This window comes from Bidens hawaiensis, unplaced genomic scaffold (assembly GCF_021521415.1).
Source record: "Bidens hawaiensis isolate Kalapana, Puna unplaced genomic scaffold, B.hawaiensis_p1.1 tig00009985_1, whole genome shotgun sequence".
In the NCBI taxonomy this organism is placed as follows: domain Eukaryota; kingdom Viridiplantae; phylum Streptophyta; class Magnoliopsida; order Asterales; family Asteraceae; genus Bidens; species Bidens hawaiensis.
In genome coordinates, this window is record NW_027491758.1 from 370,893 (window position 1) to 392,383 (window position 21,491).

General features: G+C 38.9%; 1 protein-coding gene across 1 annotated transcript; it reads right to left on the reverse strand.

Annotated features, from left to right (window-relative positions):
* Positions 1-2,824: 2,824 nt before the first annotated feature.
* LOC143534036 (triacylglycerol lipase OBL1-like) lies at positions 2,825-5,714 on the reverse strand. The gene is made up of 5 exons (XM_077028639.1): positions 5,199-5,714; positions 4,295-4,488; positions 4,177-4,210; positions 3,295-3,905; positions 2,825-3,199 (listed from the first exon to the last, which is right to left on the reverse strand). Exons 1-5 carry the CDS (start codon positions 5,539-5,541, stop codon positions 2,909-2,911), a joined length of 1,473 nt encoding a protein of 490 aa, XP_076884754.1. The 5' UTR covers positions 5,542-5,714; the 3' UTR covers positions 2,825-2,908.
* Between the last annotated feature and the right edge of the window lie 15,777 nt (positions 5,715-21,491).

Here is a 21,491-nt window from a genome sequence, read left to right on the forward strand (position 1 = left end):
ATAACAAAATTCTTCTTGATGGGTACGTCGATGGAAGGTGGCATAAACTTCGAGGAAACGAACACGAAAATCGAGGAATCGGGACACACTTTTCAAGGTGGATCAAGGAAATGGTTATGAACTTCTAGTGAGATGTTAGAGAGATAGAGAGAGGATAGCTGAATTTTTGTGTGAAAAATGAAGATCTCGGACCTGCTATTTATAGATAAAATCTGGAGACCCCTCGCGATACGCGATGGCCTCCTGATCACCCGTTGCGTATCGCGATGTAGGTCAGGCCAGTCACCATATAGGTCTGCCACGTGTCGCCACGTGGCGGACGATGTGCCACGTGTGGCCACGTGTCGGGACCCGTGGTAGACGGTGTGCCACGTGTGGACACTTGGCAGAACTTGTGCCAGAGGTGTTAGGCCACGTCATCGCGTAGTTTCCACAGCGATCGCGTATCACCGTTAACCCTCTTCTAGAAGGTTTGACTAAGCCCTTCGCGATACGCGATGGGCTTGTCCTTTGTCTCGTCGCGTATCGCTATGGGACAGAAAATCAGAATTTTTATTTTTAAATCCTAAAGTTTGGAAATTGGCAGGATTTGTCCCTTGTCTTTGAAAAACTTGACATTATTGACTCGAAATTTTCGTAATGTTACAGAAGAACCGGTGGAAATCGGGGTAGGGGTTGAGGTGAGATGATGGCCAAAATTGGGGAACTGAGATAAGTCCAAACAACAAACCGATGAAAAATAGAAGGGTAAAGATCGGTCAAAGTTACAATGTTACCGATGTGACCAGATGAGTCATTTCGCTTCCTCTTGTCCTTAACGAAGGAAGGCTTCAAATGTAACTGAGGCCAAAGAGACCCTTTTGATGTTAAAACAAGTTGATGAGTCAGTCTACATGAACGAGGAGAAAGTTTTGCCGAGTCGGGACCAATCCGAACAATCGAAAGAAGGGGTTTAGTACCTCGATAATGGTGCTAGCAATCACATGACGGGATAACGGTCATTCTTTTCAAAGCTTGATGAAAAGGTTGCAGGTTGAGTTCGTTTTCTTGACAATTCCCAAGCAAAATCGAAGGGAAAAGTACTATTATGTTGCATTGTAACAACGGGGAGGTAAAAAAAAATTACTAACGTTTATTTTATACCTAGTCTTCGGTGTAATATTTTGAGCTTGGGTCAAGCTACGGATAATGGGTGTGAGGTTCTTTTGAAAAAGAACGATCTTGGGATGTATGATGGTAGCGATAGGCTAATCATGAAAGTACCAAAGACTAACCGAATTTCAAAGGTCAAGATGTGTGTTGCAAAGAACATTTGTTTACACATAGCTGAAGACCCGGTTTCTCAAACATGGCATGACCGATTAGGTCACGTCATTGAAGTCAATGGTTAGCAAAGAATTGGTAATAGGGCTACCAACAATAAACCCGACATATGAAGTATGTGAAGCTTGTCAAATGGGAAAGCAAACGAGGGATTCATTTTCGGACCAAGCCACGTTCCGGGCTTCGAAGATTTTGGAGTTGATATACGGGAATTTATGTGGTCCGATCAGCCCACCCACTTTAACAGGTGTGGGGTAAAGGGGTTAACATATGTACCATGAGTTATCTGGGGTGAAGGGGTTGGACATTCGACGTATATTCCAAACCGAGTAACAACCCGAGCGGTAAAAGACAAGACTCCGTATGAAGCATTCATAGAACGAAAACCGAATATAAGTCATTTAAAGGTATTTAGTTGTATGGCGTTCGTAAAAATCCCGACCCAACACCTAAAGAAACTTGATGATCAGAGTAAGAAATTGGTGTAACTTGGAAACAAGCATGGTTCCAAGGTTTTTCGTCTATTTAACCCGGCTACATGTCTTGTGCCCATTTGATGACGTGCTTGGCTAAGTACCTGTTACTTCTGGTAAAGGTGGCAAAGAATTCAACACGGTCAAATTTCGAGCGAATTTTCTCGAAGATGACAAAACGCTATAGTTCAAAAAACTTTATTCCCAAAAGTACTAGTTGACATGTGGCTGTAGAAAAATCTGTCTTTTCGGCTAGTTTTGGTTTCAGTATCCTAGTGAGGAAAAACAAGTCCGTCATATTCAAAATGGTTTGTCAAAACTGAAGTTTGACAGTTTGTTAAAGCCGTAAGTTTGGCATGGCAAGTCAATGCCAAAATTTTAACAATTAATGAATGAAGAGTGTCCATCCATGGGGCAACCAATAATTTCCACGGTGGAAGGTATGTCCATGGAACCAATTGAAGGATAAAATTGATCTTTGTATCCGAAACCAAATTATCGCGAGAATGAGTTATGAACATGATCAGCAAGTGGAAGGATAGAAGTGGGACGATTTGGGTGATGAATAGTCTATAGCACATTGAGATCATCATTACAATGAGCGCACCTTTATGCCATGAAGTCAAAGTATAGCCTATGTTTTAGGGTGGTGTTGCAGAAATGCAGCAATGCACGAAGACATGCATGTTTTTTCGGTGGGACAATGTGATGTGGCAAATGTTTGAAGATCGTATCTTACAATTTTTTTATATGCTTTGAGTTTACTCGCTACTCAAATGTCTCATCAGGCATGCCCTTAATGTATAAGTAAAGGGATGCAACAAAAATGTTTACACTTCTCTCATACCACTCGGCATGTGTTAAAGCCACTCCGACCCCTTATGAGTCCATGGATTGCCACTGTAATGACACATATCAATAAGTGGGTCGGATTGGTTGACTTTCAGAAGACTAGGGGCGCCGTACGAGGCCTACAATGATGACTTTGACACTCCAATAAATTTTATTTTATGTAATACAAGTAAAACTTCAGAGCACATAATTGTTTAGTTAAAAAAAATACATAATGAGGGATTCTTGGTAGCTTTTGACAACGAATTTGAAACGCCTAATTAGTTTACTTTTTTGACACCATTGGTTGGTTGATCGGTGGATGAAGTAATGAAGAGTTCAGGTGAACCAAGTCTAGTAAGATTAACGTAATCTGGCGGACCGTGTGCTGGTAATCCGGCAATCAGAAGTCCAATCACTCTCCAACCTCTGCAAGTATATGTTTCACAATATTCTGGCCCCCTTTGATAATACATTATAAAGCTCCTCACCAACTCCCAAAACGCATTTACAAACATGGGTATTATGGCCAATATTGAGAAGTAGTTTTTATTTGGTTCTTCAGGGAGCACCTACAGCAAGTAAAAACCATTAGTTACGGATTAGTTTAAATGACACATTGGTCACAAAAATTGAGTATTTCGCATTAGGGTATGTGATTATTTACCTGACCCTTGTAAAAGCTATTGAAATAATGACAATCACCAAAATGCTTGAAGTATACATCCGAACTATCAAAGGGTACTCTAGGCACCAAATCGTTGCAATAAACAAACCTAAGATACCTTGAACCATGAGTTGCCAACACCCCTTTCATGTATACACCAAATTGATGATCTCCAACCCTAGGTTGTCCAAATGTGTACACTCCTTCGAGTCTCGATAACAAATCAATCTCTTTATGGTGTGCCAAAACAGCTGGAAAGAGTACAGCTAACGCCGCTCCTAAACTATGCCCGGTTACCAGGAACTTAGCATTTGGGTTGTTCTTAAGACGTTCTCTAAGAATTTTTCTGATCTCATAATACGCGTATTTTTTGTCTTTGTTTGACTGAATGTCGACCGGCCATCCTTCGCTCTTCTGTAATCCTAGAGCTTTCAAGAAACCAGCATGGACCTTGCCTATACCATGGAGCTGGTACCACGATAGATCAACATCAGAAGACCAGTCTAAAGCATTGAAAGGTGAGGTGCCTCTGAAGGAAACACCTATGAGCTCAATATCTCCGTATTTACCGCTCCACATGAACCCTTGTGTTGTGTCATCCTCTTCATAATCTGCAATATAATTAATTGATTTTATTAGTTTAGTTCAGTAGCATACGGTCTTCCTTTATACTTTTTTTTATTATATATATAGTAACATACCTTTTCTTAACAATATACATTGAATGGTTAAAGTAAATGACTATGTATGTTGCATATATTATATGATCTATTTTGGTAATGAACAATGTATCCTATTTTCATTAAATGGTTGTATAAAAGTATGCCATGTGCATAGCTTAAAATGAGAAGTTAATTTCACGAAAGAACCGAGACTAATTACCATTGTAACAACTGAAGAACCCCAAGAACTCCATCTGCGATCAGGTCAATCGTTCAGTTAATTATTCCCATCGGAGTTTACCAGTATGAAGTTAATTATATAGTAATAATATGCAAACCTTCCAATGTTTCTCGACAGTTTCTTTTATATATTCCTCATTTTCGTACGCAGATTTAGCAGCCATAATAGCAAGGGCGCTCGTATACCTAGGATCGTCATGCTTAATTCTATTGTCTAGATCCCTTCGTATGTCCCATAGCCCAATCGTGGTCAAGTACTCCCGTGACTCATTATTAGGAAGCACCGGTTTTCCTACAATGCATCCGCTGGTTAATAATCGTAAACACTTGAATGCAATAAAGGGTTGTGTGGGTCACAATCCTTAATGAAAATAATGTTATATATATTTCCGTATTACCAATATGATTAAACAATTAATTTCAATAGGATTAAAGACCATATAAAGTAATAAGGATCAATTATGCATATGTTATACTATATAGTACCAACTGTTTAAACTTTGTACAGGAATATAATAAATAAAAAACAAGTGGCATAAACGTGGACAAAAATGTGAAGACGATTTGCTGGACTTTGACTCAAAATAATTCAGAAATTACAACTTTCTTTAAGGAAGTATCCGATTCGCATTCATTAGCTGAATGATGAGTCATGAAGTCTTAAAAAAAAAATACTGGATATATTAATCGCCTAATACATAAAATATAACTTCAGCCTTTCCAACTGGCAAGCTACAGTCATGATTATAATATCTTCACACAAAATATTTTATGGTCCACGTACGTTAATTATTCATTAACAAAATGACAGATCTGAAGCAGAATATAATGATCTTAAATCATATGAAATATTTTAAATGTCTTAAGTGATCGGCAACAAAAATTAATCAAGTAAACGTGAACATATTGCACGGGGTGTTAAAAACAAACTGTAAGTCCAAAATTACAATTAATGAAATACAAAAGTTATCAAAATATATAAGAAAGAAGATCAGATGAAACCTGATACTGTGTTCAAAAGGAGCTTGAAAAAGCCTCCATTAGCCTCCAAAAGATTGGGCATAAACTCAAAAGCTAAGCCAACCCAACTCAATGGCTTGTTAACTAAATGAAGAACCTTTTGAGCAACAACGGACGCGAAGATGACAAACCGCCTCGAAAGGCTTTCTTCGGTCGTCCCATCGGGACAGTCGATGAACTTTCGGTCTCCAATGTTTTCGGAGAACAAAAGCTTGATGAGATCCCATAATCCAACATCTTTTGGGCTTAGTAGAAAATGATCTTCGCAAAATGACTTGTCACATGCTTGTGTACCGCTGGTGCTGCCTTCAGTAGCCATGGACATTGGTTGTTTAATTAGGTAAGGAAGATGATGCTGATGATGTGCAGGTGTCCTTCCACCTGTTTGGTTATTTATAGGAAAATATATAAATGGCAATGGTTGGTGTGAATTGTGCTATACACTGTTACTTGCTATCATTTTTTTCACATCTATAAGTTAACTCGTTTTTCATGTGATAATATATAATTTAAGTTATCATCATAGAATTTAAAATGCTATAACCCTACATGACATATTAAAGCAATGACAAATTATCAAAATTCATAAAAACTGCTATATTTTGGTGCTCTTGAAATTATTATAATAATTAATAAGACCTATCAATAACATGTAGTTGAACTAAGATATAGTCCTTGTGATAGACGGATATTTAAAAAAATAAAACAAAAAGGTTAAATCTAACTAAATATATAATAACATATCTTATGAATTCATAAAATATAAATAATTTTCTTAAATAATATATTAGTAAAAAAATTTGTATTTGTAATTAAAAAAAAAGTATTGTGAATCATCTTTTGATCAAATATTTATTTCTAGAAGTTTAAAAAGTAGTTGCCATCTTAATAGGGAAAATAATAAAATTGCTCATTTGATAGGTTAAAGATAGCATTTTATCTATTGAAATCTGGTATCCTCAAAGTGTCCACCTTAGAGGGTTACAAAATCGGGGAAAAAGTTTTACATGTGACGCTATTAAGTAAATTAGATTTTTATTTTAAGAGTGTAATGGTGTTGTATCCCTATCATATTATCATGTCATTTTTTTTTTATTTTTTTATAATTAAATTATCAATCAATCAATCAATCAATCATACCCAGTAAAATCCCACCGACAGCAAAGCTATAGGTAGGGTCTGGGGAGGGTGGGATGTAGGCACACCGTACCTCTATCCAAAGGAATAATTAAATTAAACAAATAAAAACCCATTAAATTATATAAATAAAAAATACAATAAAATTTAAAAAAAATAGCGAAATAAAAAAATACATAAGTTAAATACTTAATGCATTCCCTTGCATAACTAGCCCTTGAGGTCGATAGTCGGCTAATGCTCGAGCTTGGATGTTGAAGTTGTTTTGCCGCTACTCCAACCGGTTTGCTTCACTCGGTTGTATATCCCACTATATTTTTGGCAATCTTAATTTATGATCTTCCAATGGGTTTGAACCCCTTCTTTATCCAGGTAATCACTCGGTTTACCCGAGAGCTTGACTCAAACTTCAAATATTTTCTTTCAAAATATTCTGGAGGATGGAAATGCTACAATTAAATTAATTTTACAATTAATATTAATTTTAAATAATACTAAATAAAGTAAAAAACAATACTTAATATTAATAACTTACAAACTTCGAGATCCTCCGAAATGGTGATCCAAGCTAGTATGAGAGCTAGTTCCTCCTCCGTCATCCACGGTATGTAGTCACGTGGCGCAACCAGCTCCCTCGCTTCCTTCTTTTTGTGTTTAGCTAGGCCCCTCTTTCGGGTTGAACTGGAGGCCCACGACGATTGAGTTTCCGGCCCTGTCTCCGGCAATGGCTCTGGTTGGCTAGTCCCGAACATCAACATGGGGTTTGGGGGTTGAGCAAGTTGGCGTACATGCTTAAGTTCGGGTCGGGAAAAGGGAATGGGTAGTTTATGTTCGGTTGGTTTCCGGTGTTTGGGAAGTTGGTTTGTTGGTTTTGTGGAGTAGGGTGTTGCTCGAAACTAAGCCACTGATAGTTTGGTTTTGCGCAAAACTGAGGAATGGATGATTCGAGTTGTTTATAGGATTTATTTTCGTATGTATTTTTGAAGAAGAGATGTGATATTTTTGTTTGAAAGATTAAAAATGTTGGAAATAAAGTATGTATTTTTTGAGGAAGAAGAGTGTATATCTATAATATACATAAACGAAAACAAAAATATCCCACGTGTCGCGATGTGGTCGCTCCGCCTTTTTTTGGAGTCATCATATTTGCTTGATTTCTAAATGTAGGTTTCTCATTTATTTGACCTGAATTCACGGGTATGGGTCTTATTAAATCCATATATTTTTTAAACGGGTTATAACATCTCATTAAATTAAAAACTAATCTCACCAAATATTTGATATAAAAATCATATAAATTAAGTAGGGATATATTAAAATTTAATATCTGATTTGTTTAAAAAAAGATATATATTATTTATAACTAAAAAACAATTTTATAGTAAAAAGAATAAACGGGTCTTGAATCTCATCAAACTCATATAACTTTTAAACCGGATTATAAAATCTCATTTATTTGTGAAACAATTTAATATAAAACCATAAGTATATTATTAACTTTCATAAAATAAAAAGAATAAAAATTCAAAAAATAGATAAATATTAAAAACAAATAATATAAAACAACCCCCGTAATACAGGGGAAGAGTGTATATGTATATGTATATGTATATATATATATATATATATTGTTTTGGTTTATTTTGACCGTTGGTAAGCGGTCACATTATTATTTTTCCATTCACAAAGAGGGGTTTACCGCCTAAATTCGCCAAGTACATATAGCCTTATATCCAAATGGTTCGACCGGTTTTTGAAAAATCTAGGATGTTTTTTTTTTTTTTTTTTGTCGTAAAATAAGGTTGTTTAATTGTTTTTTTTAACTCCGGGCAGTTCATATGTTTTTTCTCTTTGAAAACAAAAACTTATTTTTAAAATCTGGACGATTCAAGTGGTTGTTCAAAAATATTCATGTGACTCAACAAGATACCAACATCTGGCGTGACCTAGTTGATTGAAAATCTAGTCAGCTAATAATTATTATCTGGGCTGGTGGGCTGATTTTGATATTGATAATCTGAAGCACCATATTTTAATAGACAAAATTGTAAAGTTAACTAGTCAAATTGACACTTTGAATATTTTTCCATTTCGGCAACTTGTTACTATCTATCGGTTTTTTACAGCATCTATAAACTCGTTTTTCATGTGATATATATAATTTAAGTTATCATCATATAATTTAAAACTGTTATGACCCTACATGATAGATTAAAACAATAACGAATCATTAAATTCATAGAAACTGCCAAAGTTTATTATTGTGATTATTTTGGTGCTATTGGAGTTATTGTAGTGACCCTATCATTACTGAAATATAAGAGTAAGTGTTATTTTCGTCTTTATAATTTAACAAATAATACAAATTTAGTTCAAAAAATTTATTTTTTATATATGAATCATCCGCGTTTCCCAGTTCTTGTCAATTACATCCAAAAGACTAACCCCGTTAAATTTAATTGTTAAGTCAGGGGTAGACATGTATTTCCACTCTTTATTTATTACAATGCTTATTTTAGTGAACTGCAGTTTTCGTTTGTGTGGTTTGTTCGAATATGCGGTTTTAGTCCTGTAATTTCAAATTTGTAATTTTCTTTCCTTTGATTTCATTTCACTTGCAATTAAACCCGAATTCACTAATCTCGTTAAGTCTGGTCGTTAAACCCATCAGCGTGTCCTTCATGTGAAGGCAGTTTTGTCATTTTTCTTCCCAAGTAACCTCAGTCTATATTCGCAAGCCCCCTCACGTTAAAGCTATGGTGTATTTTTTTTTGGGGGGGGGGGGGGGGGGAAGAAGTGATTGGCCCATCTTTCTCGGAAAATATTGAAGTATCGTGGAATGTGGATAATCTTTTATTCAAATTACTTATTGAAGAGTAAAAACCAGGCTTCATTTATTATAACTTATTTCGTTTTAACTTTTCCAAATGAAATGGTTGTAGTCGTTTGTATTGAATTGTCTATATAAGAATATAAAGATTTTTATTCAAACTTTTCTAGCTGCGTGTCTTTAACTACATTAATCACCAAAGTATTGTCTAGATTGAGTGATCGATGGCCATTAAAAAGAAAAAATGAAATCGAGTAATCGTGTTTTATGACTTTCAAGAGTTTTGCTTTAATTGCTTTATATTATTTTATGTTATTAACGGATATATTGACGTTGGTCTTTTCCCTACCTTTCCTTGAGGAGGAACCCTTAGGTTTTCGGGGCATTGGATTCTCACAAATGTTTGCGTTACTCAAGCCGACATTCTCGCTTCCGCTTCGTCCACTACCGCTCGCGCGGGTGCTTCACTCTAAGGCGGAACGCTCCCCTACCGATGTATTTTTACATCCCACAGCTTCGGCAGATCGCTTAGCCCCGTTCATCTTCGGCGCAAGAGCGCTCGATCAGTGAGCTATTACGCACTCTTTCAAGGGTGGCTGCTTCTAGGCAAACCTCCTGGCTGTCTCTGCACCCCTACCTCCTTTATCACTGAGCGGTCATTTAGGGGCCTTAGCTGGTGATCCGGACTCATCCAATACGCAAACTTTAATCTAGTTTTATGGGTTGCTTTAAAATTTTGTTTCGAACCATTAACAGACTTGTACAATTAATTAGAGGTGTCCCCATTAAGAGGTATAGGTATACGCAAACTTTCAAGCTACATACGTAGCCTCTGAATCAATAAGAGGCTCTATGATCATTCAACATGTTTTAAAACATATTTATTAAGAAACTCTATGAACCATTAACAGATGCATTTTTATTTAACCAAACACACTCTAATTTTAACATATTCAGAGGTAGACGTAGACCAATTTTTGAAATCGAAGTTCACTTCATTTTATATAGGTATGCAATCACGTCTCCTAATTTATGCCAAATTACCTTCGTGCCTGTTCATAAATCAAATTACAATAATTAACACTAAATAAGTCACAGTGACCAAGGGAAGCGTGTCTGGAAGCTAGAAGACGCGGGACGGGCCTAGTTAGTTGACTGCATGTGCTAAAAATAATGTTTATGGTTGAGGTGAAGTAAAGGTCACGTTTTTAATATTATTCTACTATGGTAGGGTACATGTATGAACACATATTTTGAAAGGAAACTATATTATTGTGGAAATTTTGTATTTATATCAGTAAAGTAATCCAAGGAATCTTCCTTATTGTATCTGTTTTATATTAACATAATAGTGTGGGGAAATAATATTATATTTTCCACCATATAACAAATTTGTATCTAATCTAACTCTGACTATACAAATAAATAAAAACAATGAGAATGATGTGTCTTAACCATATTCAATTATAGTTTTACTTTTTTTTATTTTCTAATCTCTACTCTCTTTAATCCATATTATCTAAAAGTCATAGGTTTAATTTGTATGGTCAATTAGTTAAAACTCATATAAAAAATGTAGTTATTGTAATTCAAATCATAATAATTTTTACTAACACGTTATAGCTAAGTTTACCTCTAAATATAAAATGTTTGACCATGATTTAAAAAAACATATAAACTATTAAATATTTATAATAAATTTAAAATCAAACACGTGTTATAATAACAGGTGGAATGCGATATTAACAAGCGGAGGACAACAAAGTGAGTTGAAAAAGAATGGGAAGAAATGGAAATAGAAATGGGAGAGAAATGGAATTGGAGAGAAATAGAAATGGGTGGAGAATTGACAATCATTTCCTTTGTTTGGTACAATAGAGAAATGGGTGGAGAAACGGGAGCAGAGACGTGATTAGGGTTCCGCCTCGGCATCATCATGGTGGAGAAATGGTGGCTCAGAGACGCGTCGCAACACCGCGAACGGAGTAGAGCGTCATCATCATCGCCGCGCAACATCAACACCGCGATTTAGGGTTCCGCCTCGCAACACCGCCTCGCGATTTAGGGTTTCGTTTTGGCTCAGAGACGCGAACGGACGTGGCTGCGGCGTCGGCCGCCGTGCCGGACGTCGGCATCATCATCACCATCGCCGGTCGGAGCATCATCATCATCATACGCGAACGGAGTAGAGCAGAGACGCGATTTAGAAGCAGAGAGAATTCCATTTCTCTTCCAAATGGAGAGAATTAGATTTCTCTACTTTTTGCCTACACCCAATTCTCAGAGAAAACCAATTCTCCGCCCAATTCTCCGCCTAATTCTCCCAAACAAGAGAAACCTAATTCTCCACCCTCAAATCTCTCTACCAAACACCCCCTTATAGCGAGAAGTACACCACTTTTAAGCAACTTTTCAAAGAAACAGTGAAATTGAGTCTGATAAGGCGTTTGCAAAATATAATATATGTAACTTTTTTTAAACATCGTTAAAAAGAATAAGAAAGAAATATCAAAAGTGAAAGTATAATTGAATGTATTTCTAAATCAAATCACCCCAATTTCTTTTTATCTTCATATTCATCAACTTCGATTTTTACTTTATGGAGCCCGACTGCTCGTGATCTATCCAAATCGACTTTCAAACTTAAAACAAATTGGTCTTACACGATACCGAGCCAAACTCAAGCGTAAACTGAAGTTTGTTTAATAATAGAACTCAACCAAGATTTTTACAGTAGATTTACTTCGCATAATAAGCTCACGGACCTAAAAAAACGTTCACATACGTAAATATATGATCCTTATATAACATAATATAAAAGCTTTTTCCAATAGATTTACTTCGTACAATAAGTTCACGACCCTAAAAAAACGTTCACATAAGTAAATATATGATCTTTATATTGTTGGAAGTAATTTCAGACTCCAAGTCACAAGTCGGTGAACTTGAGGGACCAATATTGACAAGTAGGTCATAGTGGTTATGTTTCCTAATTACGTTATGTTTCCTAATTGTATTGTGATTATAATAGTTAATGTCTTGGCTAGCAGGTTATGTTAGTCTATATAAACCAAGTTTTGGTTAAACATTATAGAGTGGTGGTGTGAGGTGTAACCGAGTTAGGGTTCATCTAGAGACATACACGAGATGTAACCGAGTTAGGGTTCATCTATAATATGCGACCGAGTTAGAGTTCATCAAGAGTCAAACCGAGTTTGGGTTTGATAGTTTGTAATCAGTTTTTTGAGTAATATTTTTTGATTAATATAAAACGAGAGTTATTCGTTAATTTGTGTTTGTTATCGATCCGGGACTTGATATATAACAAAATATAACGACATAATAAATATTGTTGTGTTTATTATCAAAGAAAAACTTACATTGAATATATATTGTTAATATAAGCATGCATATAAAATTATAAATGGATTTCCTCCTTTTTTTCATAATTTTTCTTTACAGAAATCGAGTGTCTGTTTGGCTGTTTTAAAAATGCACATGCGGCAAATTATTATGTTTTAGCCCGGCCCGATTTGGCATTCTTTATATTATCCGGTAATCACAAGAGAGAACGAAAACTTTTTCTACTTTATTGAACTTGAGGCCTTTGCCTTAAATACATGAAAAGTAAAATAACAACCAACTAGAAATCAGGAAACTAACGTACGTAAAGCAAAAACTGAAAGCTAAAGACTAGGTAAACTAGGAAATATTCAACCCAAGAATAGCTCATTCTTCACCTTATTATTCAACAAACTAAAACAGAAACCAAACGGTCACGCTAAGACCCAGCGGACAAAGTCTTACTCTTTCAAACCCTCCATCAAACTTGACACATCCATCCTATCAGGTTTGCTATCAAAAGAATCAACACCCATCAGACTTCTTAATTTCATAAAGCATTCTCGATGAACCGGTTTAGTTAGAATATCTGCAACTTGATTATGAGTTCCACAACGCTTCAACTCTATACTACCATCATTAACCAACTCACGAAGAAAGAGAAAACGGACCCCAATATGTTTGCATCGACCATGAGAAACAGGATTCTGAGACAATTTTATCGCGATATGTTGTCACATGTGACAATCGTCAATTTCAGGTTAACTCCGTTAACTCAACTTCGTCAATTTAAACTTAAAGATCACTGAATCTATAACGCACACCTCATTACATTTAAACTAGGGCTTAAATGACGCTTGACACTTACTACATGTGTAGTCTTTCGGGAATTGCACCGAAACGCAAACGAGTTGACGCAAACAATTGGTGAATAAACGAAAAACGTCAAAACAATAATTATGTGATAATTATGTGTTAGACTTATGTGTTATGTGATAACATTGTTATAAACGTTAACTCAATGTGCTAGAACTAGTTATTTAAGCTAGAAAAGTACAAACTAGAAGTTGAGGGACTAAAGTGCAACATGTTATTATTATTAATAAATATAAACCCTAACCTCTCCTCCCTCTCCCTCTTCCCAAAACCGACGGCCAGCCCCCCTTCCCCCACCTCACGATTGGCTCACACACACACACACATATCTTTTGGTTTTTGATCTTGTTTTTCACAATTGAAGCCTCCTACACCCGATTCTAGTCATCTTCTACCTTCCTCTTGCTTATTTTTGTGCTTTTGAAGGTATAATTATAAACCCTAAAATCTGGAAATTTCATATATTGTGTTCATATGATCTTTGTTTGATTTGATGATGTATTGATGATGATTTGATAACTAGAATTGATATTACATGTTAATTGTTGTGTCTTTGATTTTGAGATCAAATAAAACCCTAACCATGTATGTATGGTGTAATTGATATGCATGGATGATGGTTATGGTGTCTAGAATGTTATATGAACGGATTATGGTCCATAGATAGTTAATATATTGAGTTTGGATGCAAACAGTTTCTGGACAGATTGTGTTGCTGATGTTCAATTGACTGTAACGGGGTGTAAATGTGAAAATTGGTTGAGATTATTGATACTAAAGTAAACTAGGATGAGTCTAGTTTCTAAAGAATGTAAATTTGCAATTTTTGGACGTGTAAAAGTTAAACTTTATGATTTTACAAAAACGTTGTGCAAAGCTGAGTTGTTAGACCTGCTGTTAGGTTGTTTTGTAAATGTTATATCTCATGAACTACGAGACCAATTGGGTTGGTTCCACTTCTGGAAGTTGACTTGTTGAGTTAGAAACCTAACCCAAGTGGTCTTGCATTTGTTGGATTTTTCATTTAACAGGAATTGCAAATAACTTTCTGTTGCACATAAATTTGACTGTTATGAGTTTGCTGTGGTAAATTGATCATTATGAGAAATATATATGGAATAAAAATACAAAAAAATATGTTCTGGAAACCTAACACATATATTCCTTTTTGATGATTTTTGGTAAATTAATTGAGATGCTATGATCGGTTGAATAGTACAATCTTTCAAGTAGAATTTCTGTCTCGGTGAAACTAGCTGCTGAATTTTGTGAAAATGCATGAAATATGATAATTGCTAGTTAATTGTTATGTTTTGACCAAATTGCCCCTGTGGGGAATACTTGATATATAATTGTTATGTTTTGATCAAATTGCCCCTGTGGGGAATACTTGCTAAATAGTTGTCGTGTTTTGACCAAATTGCCCTTGCGGGAAATAATTGCTAGTTAATTGTTGTGTGTGACCAAATTGCCCTTACGGGGAGTAATTGCTAGTTAATTGTTATGTGTGACCAAATTGCCCTTACGGGGAGTAATTGCTAGTGATGTACATTATTAATACATGACACGTAAATAATTGCTCACACATGTAATGTATCACGAATGTACTTGTTAAAGTCACACGCTATTCACAAACGAAACACGAAACACATTGTGTGCATAGGTATTATGTGCCGAGTCTAGAGACTCGATAATAGTTCCGACACTTAGAAAAATCTCTTTGTTGTTTTAGAACGCTAGAGGGAGTTTTTCTGTGACGCGCATCCTTTGGTGATTTATTTTGGGAATTCTTCGCAAACAGTGAGTTCACTTACCCCTCTAAACTATTTTCAAACGCTTTTCACTTGGGGAGATAACATATTCCGAAAACGCATTTAAGATTTTGTTAATATAAATTATATATCACTTGTAAAGACTAAGTGGCAAACGCAATAACCAAAGTCTTTCATTCACATCGAACCGTTTAATATTGGATAATAGCGAGTCATTGTTGAGTAGTACTACTGGGTTTGACAAACCCCACCCAACGCTAAACTCGACTGGAGGTCGAGTGGGTGTAATCTTGGCTAAACACATACCATGGTCGGGATAGACCTGGTGGCAAGGCAAATGATAAACAGTCAGCTTCGGTGTCGAACACTTAGTAATACTTGTTTTATAGGCTAGCTACCTATAGATATATAATTGACATAACACTATCTGGTAACGCAAAACGCTGAACTCTAAACGCAAAACACTGAACGCTAAACGCAGAACGCTGAACGCTAAACGCAAAACGCTGAACGCAAACGTAACGCTTTATTGATATAAGCTTGTGAACTCACCAACCCCGTGTTGACACTTTTAGTATGTTATTCTCAGGTAGCCGAGGCGGGCGCGCGGTATAGGATCATGCATTGCTTGAAAACGCTTTTGTTATGCAAACTATTTTAAAACTGTTATCATTGGGTTTAAGTCGTCCTGCGTGACGCAACATTTTTTTTATGGTTTTTACGCTTCCGCATTTAAATACTCGTAAACGTTTTCATGGTTTTGAAACTTTGTTTTATGGTTTGATTATAACTAATGAATCCGATCCTGTTAGTTCACACCCTCTGACGGTAAAACTCCGTTAGTGGATTTTGAGGGTGTGACAGATTGGTATCAGAGACCATTGGTTATAGCGAACTAGAAATTGCATGCATACTAGACTATAACCGCAACGACCCATTAGTTATAATGATACGCACTGCATATATTTGTGTAATCTTTGTTATCTCATCTCTTTACCTCATTCACTCATACGCGCGCATACACGGCTTACCTGTAGGGATGTCGACGCCACCCTCATCATCATCTGATCCGATGACTCATGCTCACGGGAAGGAACCGCAGTTACCTACCGCATCGCCACCCCGAGTAGTCCCGGAACTCGAAGCTCCTGCACCGAAGAGGTACCGCTTATCCAGAGGCATGTACGAAAACGAAGTTAGCTGGGATTGGTACCCTAATATGATCAGACGTATGGTCTATCGTGAACAAGTTCCCCCATTACCTCACCCGAACCATCCTGCTTACCCCAACACCCTACCACCCATAACCGAACCTGTAGAGCGTGTACTTGCAGCTGTTGTTTCTTGCTTAGAGCGTGATGTTGGTTACATGCGCTATACGAGAGCGAACGTATCCGGACTGTTAAAAGATGGAACCGAGACTAAAGAGGAAATTTCCCGCATGACAGCGGCAATGAAGGAAATGCAAGAGGCTAGTGATCAACAGATGAAGATTATGAGAAAGATGCAAGCCGAGATTATAGACTTGCAAGAGCAACTCCAAGTAGCAAGGAGCCGAACCGAGATAGCTTTAGAATGTTGCGATGTCTTACAAATGCAGATTGCTCAGAACGCAGCCGAACCTGAGGCAGAACCTGAGGCAGAGCCTGAAGAGGAACCCGAAGAAGATCCCGAAGAAGAGCCTGAGGAGGATCTCGAGAAAGATCCCGAGGAGGAACCTGAAGAAGAACCGGAGGAAGAACCCGCTGAGCCAGAGGCACACTCAGAGGTGTCCTCAGACGATGACATCTAAGGATGATAACACCTAGATGTCTGGAAGAAACGCTGGTCATGGGCGCGGTAACATCAACTTAACCGCAGCAGAACTTCAGACCTTATTGAATGACCATGCGGCGGCAGCTCTAGCTGCACATGTTCAGAATCAAGCTGGAGGTCCGACTGGAACGTGTACTTTCAAGAACTACCTGGATTGCAAGCCCAATTCGATTAAGGGTACCGAGGGAGCTATAGGCTTCCTGCGTTGGGCTGAGAAGGCCGAATCGGCGTTTGAGATGTGTAATTGCCCCCTGCCAGTAGGGTCAAATTTGCCACTGGAACACTTGAAGATTCTGCCATCACTTGGTGGAATTCAAACGTGCAGATCCTTGGGTTGGAACTGGCTAATGCTATGAACTGGGAGGAGTTCAAGAACATGATGCGAGAAGAGTACTGTCCGAGAGAGGAGATTGCAAAGTTGGAATCAGAGTTTTGGTCATTGAAGATGGTGGGTTCAGAAATCGAAGCCTACACTACCCGTTCTCACGAGTTGGCCGTGATGTGTCCACGGATGGTAGACCCGCCGAGTAAGAGGATTGAAATGTATATTGATGGGTTAGCACCGCAAATTCAGGGCATGGTGACGTCTTCCAGACCAGCCACGATTCAACAAGCGATCCGGTTAGCTCACAAACTGACGGATCAAGCAGTGACCCAAGGTGCGCTACCACCTAGGGGTTCAACCTTCAAAGCCTGTGACAACCCAAGCACTGACAACAACAGCCACAGCAACCCGAGCAGCGGAAAAAGAAAGTTTGACAACACCAGATCCTCATCCTCGAATCCCCCACAGCAACAACAACACTACCGCAAGCCCGAATTCACTCGGAGCTTCAACAATCAGGGTCACAACAACAATAACAACGGTAGCGGGCAGGGTTCGAGCGGATATGCTGGGAAATATCCGAAGTGCAACAGGTGCAACTATCATCATGCTGGCCCGTGTGACCGTGTCAAGTGTCAGAGATGCGGAAAGATGGGTCACCAGGCAAAGGAATGTAGAGGAGACCTCGCGGCAAAGGGTGCTCCTAAACCACCCATGACAACCAAGGGATGTTTTGAGTGTGGACAAGAGGGACATTTTAAGAAAGACTGCCCCAAGCTGAAACAGAACGACAACAATGGAGGTAATGGAAGTGGCAGTGGTGGTGGAAACAATGGTAAAGGAAGAGCTTTTGTTATTGGGTCGGGTCAAGCCCGCAATGATCCGTACGTGGTGACTGGTAAGTTCCCTGTGAATGATTGTTTTGCTTCTGTTTTGTTTGACACTGGAGCTGATAGGAGTTTTGTGTCGAAAGCCTTTAGTCAACTCTTAGACTTAACTCCAACCCCGTTAGATGCTAAATTTCCTGTTGAATTAGCTGACGGCAAGACTATAGTAACGACTCATGTACTTGCGGGATGTAAGTTAAAACTGTCAGGTCATATTTTTGATATCGACCTCATACCTTATACGCTTGGTAGTTTCGATGTCGTTGTCGGTATGGACTGGTTTTCCGAGAACCGAGCGGAGATTATATGTCACGACAAGATATTCCACATTACTACCCCTTCCGGCGAGATCTTTTCAATCCGGGGCGAGAGAAGCGGCATTACAACTAGCGTCATCACCCTCATGAAGGCGCAGAAGTATCTACGAAAGGGTCATCCAGCAAATTTAGCGCATATTGTCGAGAAACCAGCGGAGGAGAAACGAATCGAAGATATACCGATCGTGCTAGATTTTCCGGAAGTATTCCCGGAGGATTTGCCTGGACTCCCTCCTATTCGACAAGTCGAATTCCAAATCGAGTTGACACCCGGTGCAGCACCCATAGCACGAGCCCCGTATCGGCTCGCACCGGCGGAGCTTCAGGAACTGTCCACTCAGTTGCAAGATTTGTTGGATAAGGGTTTTATCCGACCTAGCTCATCGCCATGGGGAGCCCCTGTCTTATTTTTCAGAAAGAAGGACGGGACTTTCCGAATGTGTATCGACTACCGGGAGTTGAACAAGGTGACGGTCAAGAACCGTTATCCTTTACCCCGAATTGATGATCTGTTTGACCAGCTTCAAGGATCGAGTTATTACTCGAAGATCGATCTGCGATCTGGTTACCATCAATTAAGAGTGCGCGAAGAAGATATCTCAAAGACGGCTTTCAGAACACGGTATGGTCACTACGAGTTTTCGGTTATGCCTTTTGGCCTAACCAATGCACCAGCCGTATTTATGGATCTCATGAATTGAGTATGCAAGGCGTACCTCGACAAGTTTGTGATTGTGTTTATTGATGATATTCTGGTCTACTCCAAGGACAAGGCTGACCATGAGGAACACTTAAGGGTAATTCTGGAACTGTTGAAGAAGGAACAACTGTACGCAAAACTCTCGAAATGCGAATTTTGGCTTCGCGAGGTTCACTTTTTAGGACATGTGATCAACGAGAATGGTATCCATGTCGATCCCGGTAAGGTAGAGGCCATCAAAAACTGGGAAGCATTTAAGACTCCGACTGAGGTGCGGCAATTCCTAGGACTGGCCGGCTACTACCGGCGTTTCATCGAAGGATTTTCAAAGATTGCTCAACCTCTCACCGCTTTGACTCACAAGGGTACTAATTACAATTGGGGTGACGCGCAAGAATCCGCTTTTCAACTGTTGAAAACCAAACTCTGCAGCGCCCCTATTCTAGCCCTACCCGAGGGAACGGAGAATTTTGAGGTACACTGTGACGCATCGATACAAGGTCTCGGTTGTGTGCTGATGCAACTCGAGAAGGTTATAGCCTATGCCTCTCGGCAACTACGGGTTCACGAGAAGAACTACACGACCCATAATTTGGAACTCGGAGCTGTGGTGTTTGCCCTTAAGATATGGAGGCATTACTTGTACGGTACCAAGTTTACCATTTACACCGACCACAAGAGTCTCCAACATATCTACGATCAGAAGGAGCTGAACATGCGACAGCGTCGTTGGGTCGAGCCGCTTAAAGATTATGATTGTGCCATCAAGTACCACCCTGGCAAGGCCAATGTAGTGGCCGACGCTCTCAGCAGAAAAGAAACCGATAAACCCAGGCGAGTGCGAGCATTGCAACTCACGATTCATACCAACTTACCCGATCAGATTCGCGATGCACAACTTGAAGCTCTGAAAGATGATAATCTTCTATCGGAACTCATGCGGGGCATGAACAGGCAACTTGAAACCAAATCGGACGGGGTCCGATATTTTGAGAACCGGATTTGGGTTCCACGGTACGGAGAGTTGAGAACTCTGGTGATGGACGAAGCACACAAGTCCCGATATTCTATCCATCCTGGCTCAGATAAAATGTATCATGACTTAAAGGCGCTTTACTGGTGGCCAAACATGAAAGCCGACATTGCCATCTACGTGAGCAAATGCTTGACTTGTGCCAGAGTCAAAATAGAATACCAGAAACCATCTGGTTTGCTGCAACAACCGGAACTTCCAATGTGGAAATGGGAACACATCTCAATGGATTTTATCACGGGTTTACCTAAGACAACGACGGGATGCGATACCATCTGGGTGACCGTTGACCGGTTGACTAAGTCGGCACACTTTTTAGAGATTAAGGAATCGGACAAAATGGAAAGACTGACTCGCGTCTACATGAAGGAAGTAGTGTCTAGACACGGAGTGCCTGTCTCAATTATTTCTGATCGAGATTCCCGTTTAACTTCGCACTTTTGGAAGTCGCTATAGAGTGCCCTAGGCACACGCCTTGATATGAGCACAACATACCATCCTCAGACGGATGGGCAAAGTGAACGAACTATTCAGACCTTAGAGGACATGTTGCGTGCATGTGTATTGGATTTCGGAAAAAGTTGGGAACCTCAGTTACCTTTGGTAGAGTTTTCGTATAATAACAGCTACCACGCAAGTATTAAAGCAGCGCTGTTTGAAGCACTGTACGGACGGAAGTGTCGATCACCTCTCTGCTGGGCAGAGGTGGGTGACAGCCAAATCACTGGTCCAGAACTGGTACTCGAAACTTCGGAAAAGATTGTTCAAATCCGAAACTGCAAGGCAGCAGCACGAGATCGCCAAAAGAGTTACGCTGACAAGCGCCGAAAACCTCTCGAATTTCAAGTGAACGATCAAGTGTTACTCAAAGTCTCACCTTGGAAAGGTGTGGTTCGCTTTGGAAAGCGAAACAAACTCAACCCCCGATATGTTGGTCCTTACCGGATAACGGAACGCGTTGGTTCGGTGGCGTACCGGCTGGACTTACCAGCGGAACTCAGCAGTGTACACAATGTTTTTCACGTATCCAATTTGAAGAAATGCCTATCTGATGAAACCCAAGTAGTCCCTTTGGACGAACTGCAAGTTGATGAACAGCTACGCTTCATTGAAGAACCAGTTGAAGTTTTGGATTGGGAAACCAAAACACTCAAGCACAGCAAGATTCCAATCGTTAAGGTTCGTTGGAACTCGAGACGTGGACCGGAGTTCACGTGGGAACGCGAGGATCAAATGATGAA